Source organism: Bactrocera oleae, chromosome 4 (assembly GCF_042242935.1).
Source record: "Bactrocera oleae isolate idBacOlea1 chromosome 4, idBacOlea1, whole genome shotgun sequence".
NCBI classification, from domain to species: Eukaryota; Metazoa; Arthropoda; class Insecta; order Diptera; family Tephritidae; genus Bactrocera; species Bactrocera oleae.
In genome coordinates this window covers 35,215,014-35,220,208 of record NC_091538.1, presented here as the reverse complement: position 1 = coordinate 35,220,208, position 5,195 = coordinate 35,215,014, and the positions used below count along the sequence as shown (strand labels likewise).

The 5,195-nt window shown below is 30.0% G+C and overlaps 1 protein-coding gene across 1 annotated transcript; it reads right to left on the bottom strand.

Annotated features, from left to right (window-relative positions):
* Positions 1–2,689: 2,689 nt before the first annotated feature.
* On the bottom strand, positions 2,690–3,901 carry Phk-3 (Pherokine 3). Its single transcript, XM_014242102.3, has 3 exons — positions 3,716–3,901; positions 3,056–3,247; positions 2,690–2,973 (listed from the first exon to the last, which is right to left on the bottom strand). The coding sequence occupies exons 1-3, from the start codon at positions 3,735–3,737 to the stop codon at positions 2,798–2,800; spliced, it is 390 nt and encodes a 129-aa protein (XP_014097577.1). The 5' UTR covers positions 3,738–3,901; the 3' UTR covers positions 2,690–2,797.
* Between the last annotated feature and the right edge of the window lie 1,294 nt (positions 3,902–5,195).

Below are 5,195 nucleotides of genomic sequence, written 5' to 3'. Positions count from 1 at the left end.
TCTAATAAAAATGAATTCCGATCTTTTGGTTGACGTTTTCTCCATCAACTCAATACATTAAATTTAGCCTCTTCGGTGGCTCTCCCAAAAATGAAGAATTAATAAAGCTTTCTGTTATCTTTTGCAACGAAGAGGTTAGTCCAAACTTAAGGGGTTAGGGGTAGTCAGAATTTTCCAAAAAAAATTTTTGCATTTTCGTTAGTGTAATATCTCGAAAATATTCTCTGAAAATTTCAAGTTGATCCGATAATTACTTTTTGAGTTACTTGATAAATAACAAAGCGCGCTCGGGCACTTCAAAGCGTTCTGGAGCAGGTAGGTGAAACTTTAAATGCGTTTTTCTCAAAAATATGGTTTTTGAACTAGTGACAACTGTAACTCGAAAACCGCTTAGTAGATTTTAATAAAATTTATACAGGTTTTAGAATACATAATGAACTCGGGCCTTATCGAAGGATTTTTTTTTCAAAAATTTTGATATTTTAAGACCAATTAACTGTTGATTTTTTCCCAAAAATCTAGAAAAAAATTTGCTGTGGCCGTCATTTTGTTAATTTTTGAAAAAAACAAAAAAAAAGCTTCAATCAGGCCCAGGATTATCTATTTATAAAACTAATTTTTTCCATCCGATTGATTTAAGATGAATCTCCAAGGACTTATGATTGTCACCGCAAGGACCTTTTTTTTGGAACTGGGTATGCACAGACAGCTATAACTTTGGAAATTAAATTTTTTTTTGTAATATTCGTGACTTCAAGTCAAGAAATTTTATAATAATACCATATTACTACTTTTGTAAAATAACATGATTTAATAGCAAACAAAAATTCCTGAAAATTCTTATTTTTTCGTGCCTCTGACTACCCCTTACCCCTTAGATAATTTGCCATAAACATTTTAAAGTGGATGATTTCGAAGAAGACAAATTAGATTTCTTGATAGAGATATGTCAGATAATTTAATAAAAAACGCAAAATAAAAACAGCAACATAAATAATATTTTTTTTGGTTTTCACAATCATCCCACTGTAATTATGACGATGTTGGTACCTGTAATGGTTTGTTGGGGATTCTCCTGTAAAGGCGTTACACCTCTTCACTTCTGTGAAAAAGAGGTTAAAACTGGGGCAAAAGTGTACCAGTGTTTAGAAGGTCTGGTAAAGCTGTTAAGTAATACTCTCTTCGATTGAGAGACGCACATAAGGCAGAAACCACCCAGCAGTTGCTTGAAAGCGATATTCCTCGTTTCATAACTGCAGATGATTGCCCTCTGGAAGTCTATATTTTAATCTATTGAACTATAGTTTGTGTTCAGAGTTGGAGAATACCCCTCAAAACTCTTTGGTTCGAGGAGGCTTTGTACTATAAACTATGCAGAATTTCGTGAAGATAGATACTTGACAAATACCAGTCCATACAAAGAATTAAATATGGTTGGTTAGTTTGTATGGCAGGTATGCTAAAGTGATCCGAAATCGGCGGTTCTAACAAATGGGCAGCTTTTCGGGGAGAAGAGAAAGTGCGTAACAATCGAAATCTCAAAAACTGAGGAAAATGACTCAGCTCATCACGCTGATCATATAATATCTTCGACGACTTAAAATACACTGTTCGGGGTATAAAAATATACCACAATTAAGTATGATAAACTTTCTAAGAGCAGTTACACCCATTTAAAGATTACTTAGTTGTGAAATTTATAGAAATAGTATGCTTTTTAATTGCTCTAACAACTGTTTTTATAAAGATAACCATATTTTGTTTTTGAGTTTAGTAAAGCTTAACTTTAAGAATACAAAATAGTCTTTGATCAATAAATTCAATTTTAATAAAAAATATACATATGTATATCGAAAATTGCTGCGACTTAATTTCGCGATCGATTGATTCAAAACCGGCTCGACATATTTGCGCGCTGCTCTCTATTAAAACGCTTTTTTAATGCGAAAAGAACAATTTTTCAACAAAGATGAGATCGGAACACAATTGCGCATGCGACAGACATGTTAGCGCAGAATTGCATTGCAAGTGCTGCCCGTTTCTTTGAGTCGAGTCGCTTCTCTTCAACGCTTGGTATTTTATTAATACGCTTTTATTAGCTTGGGTTGTATGTATGTAATGGAATACAAGTATGAGAGCTCAATTTTCACCGCTTTCCAGAAGTCTGATCAACTTGAAACTTTACAAACGTGACAATGCAATAATTTGATAACAGTCTTCCATTACTTGAAAGGTGGGCGTAACCCCGCCCCTAAATGGTTTAATAATATATATCTTCCAAACCGGTAAAGCTAACTCAACCAAATTTGCTGAGAGAAAGAGAAACCACGCCCACGCCCACTCCCTATAACAGTTATGTTAAAATATACTAAAAGTGCGATAACTGACGAAATAAATGCGCCATAAGCATTAAATTTCACAAACAAGATGGTAGGGAAGAGCTCTATAGGAGGAGGTTTGAAAATTTCTTTAAAGCGTGTTGTTTTAGTTATTTTAAACTATATTTTACAATATTTTTAATTTATTAGTGGATCTTAATTATTAGCTGATTTAGAGTTTCCTGATTAGTTGCTAATGACACGCAAAAGTTATTAAAAGTAATTAGTTTTGATTTTACAAACAATCGTGAACACTATGAGAAATAAAATCGTTAAATGGTTATTATAATGAAAATACATTGCTATATATGTACGGATTGTACTGTGTATTGCATACATATTTATTTTCTGACTAACTCATATACATATATAATACATGTAGTTTTATTTCAACGTTTAACCGTTCTCTGTGACTAAGTTTAACCTTGTTTCTCATACTTAGATCTGTAAATTCCTTTAGAGTCGTATTTGTCTAGTAGCAGTTTCCACTCTCCTGGACGGTTCACACGAAGGAAATTTATTACTTTTTGTGAATTTTTCCTCTGGGTATCTGTACATTTTGAGCAATCCGTCTGTAGGGCATCAGGTAATAATTCTAAACAAAAATTAGATTGTTAATTTAATAAAAAGTAACTATATGTTCACAAAAATATGCATATTTAATAAATAATATTTACTTTTTAACTCACGACCTTCCTGAGTGCAAGGACCTTTATCCATAAGACATTTAATATAGTTAGTTAGAATACGATTATTTGACAAAACGCCATCCACATCGACATTATCAAATTTATTTGTGTACTGCTTTTGCGCTGATCCATACTGAACGGCAACAATTATGAAGAATATTAAGGCTGCTTTCATGTTCTCTAAAAATGAGACATGTATTATGTTTTGACAAATTACATATATTGGTATACGCAATGATTTATGAAACAATGCTATACTTAAAATTTTTATGACACATATATTTTAGAAGTGACTAGGTTTCTTTCGTAAATGGTTTTAAATCTATAATGTCACTATATTTGTACAACTTTAACGGTTACCGAGTTTATATATAATATTTTATATATATTATATATAGTATTTTTATTGTAAATATATATCTTAATTATTCATATTTTAAGGTATATTGTAAATAATTTAATGTTGTAATCATATCCTGACAAAATGATACATATATCAATCACTACAAGTTGCTTGTAAAATGTACTGATATTACATACATAATTATGTATCATAAGTACTACATATATTATTTAATTATACTTATATACTAATATTTTGTGGCATATGTCGTATGTCGAAATTATGCTATATAAGCATGTTTATACCTATACTTATACGTATCGACATATGTATGTTTTAGTATATACAAAGTTGTATAATCACTAATTTTATGTAACCGGTAGTTGAACTATTGCAATATCTTCATGCACTCATCACAATAAACTTTACGAGTGGCTCAGTGGGGAATTTTTATTTTAGTTGTCAAGAAAATTGGACGTGACAACTATAATAATTATTATATTTTGTATACATTTCTGATTACACAATTAACTGAATATTTCTGCACATAGATGAGTGCTGAATGAGCATGTACTAAACGTACTTAACGTTTATATATTATATAGTAAAATTAAGATATGAAACTCTCAGTAGAGAATATCTTTATGAAGTTCGGAATATTCTCTTATTGATGCCTCTTCAAGTTTTTGAGACATTTGTATTTGTATATACTAAATTTTGAACACCAATTATTAATCTATTTAAAATTTTTTTAACTCACTTACAATATATATACGAATTCAAGATTCACAAACTTCACTCTGGACTCTTGGGCAGCTGGACTATAATTACATGAAGGTGGAATTTTACCAGTTTATATAGCCCAAAAATTGGTAACACGCACTACACGTTAAACAAATGCCTACTCAAATTTTACACAACATGTTCATTATAGCTGTGGAGAGAATTTCGCGGTGTTTCTTTCATTTACATACAATATTGACCATTTGGTAACTACTACTAATTAGTACAGAGCATTTTGATAACACTATTAGCAATATTAAATACTCGGTTTCGTTAATACAATAAACGGTTAATAAACAAGGATTAAACATTTTCTTTGTTAAATTATATAAAAAGTATTAATATAATAGCTTAAATTAAGCATTTAAAATAAATTAAAAATAATTCTCAGTGTACAATGCTCGTAGTCAAAACCGGATTTAAAAAAAGTTTAAATTAAGCTTTTTTCGTCTTCCTTATGTAATTAAAATGTTATTTTATTTACCTTTTTACACTGTATGTGCTGAAGTGACTTGCCATTGAAATTTCGGGGAAACATTTATAAGCAACTTTGACGTGGAAACACAAAAAATATTTAAATAAGCTGAACGTATCATTATAGCTTCTTATGTTAATGTTTATGAGGCTAAATGTCAATAAATAAATAATAATATGAGCAATTGGCCGAAAGAATGAATGAATTTTACAGATACATATAAATATAAAAAAATATATAACTATGCTTGTATGTAAACATATATATAAATATCAAAAACAGATATTATATTACGAGACTTATTAAAAAAAATATTACTCTTAGGACTTTCCCTAATTAAATTTATATTAATACGTTTTTTATATATAATTATTATAATAAACAAGTAAGGAAGGGCTAAGTTCGTGTAACGGAACATTTTATACTCTTGCTATATTTATATTAAGAACTTTATTAAGAAATGTAGCGAAAAGGTTCAACTTCGTTGTTCGACGAAGTGATGAATGGATTACAATCAAATTTGGTAT

Excerpts from the sequence above, each read along its gene's own strand:
- Phk-3 (XM_014242102.3), bottom strand. The coding sequence starts at position 3,737 with ATGTCGATACGTATAAGTATAG. Across the intron at positions 3,248-3,715 it reads GTCGATACGTATAAGTATAG|AGAACATGAAAGCAGCCTTA; the intron begins GTATAAACATGC and ends TCTCATTTTTAG. Across the intron at positions 2,974-3,055 it reads GGAAGGTCGTGAGTTAAAAA|AATTATTACCTGATGCCCTA; the intron begins GTAAATATTATT and ends ATTTTTGTTTAG.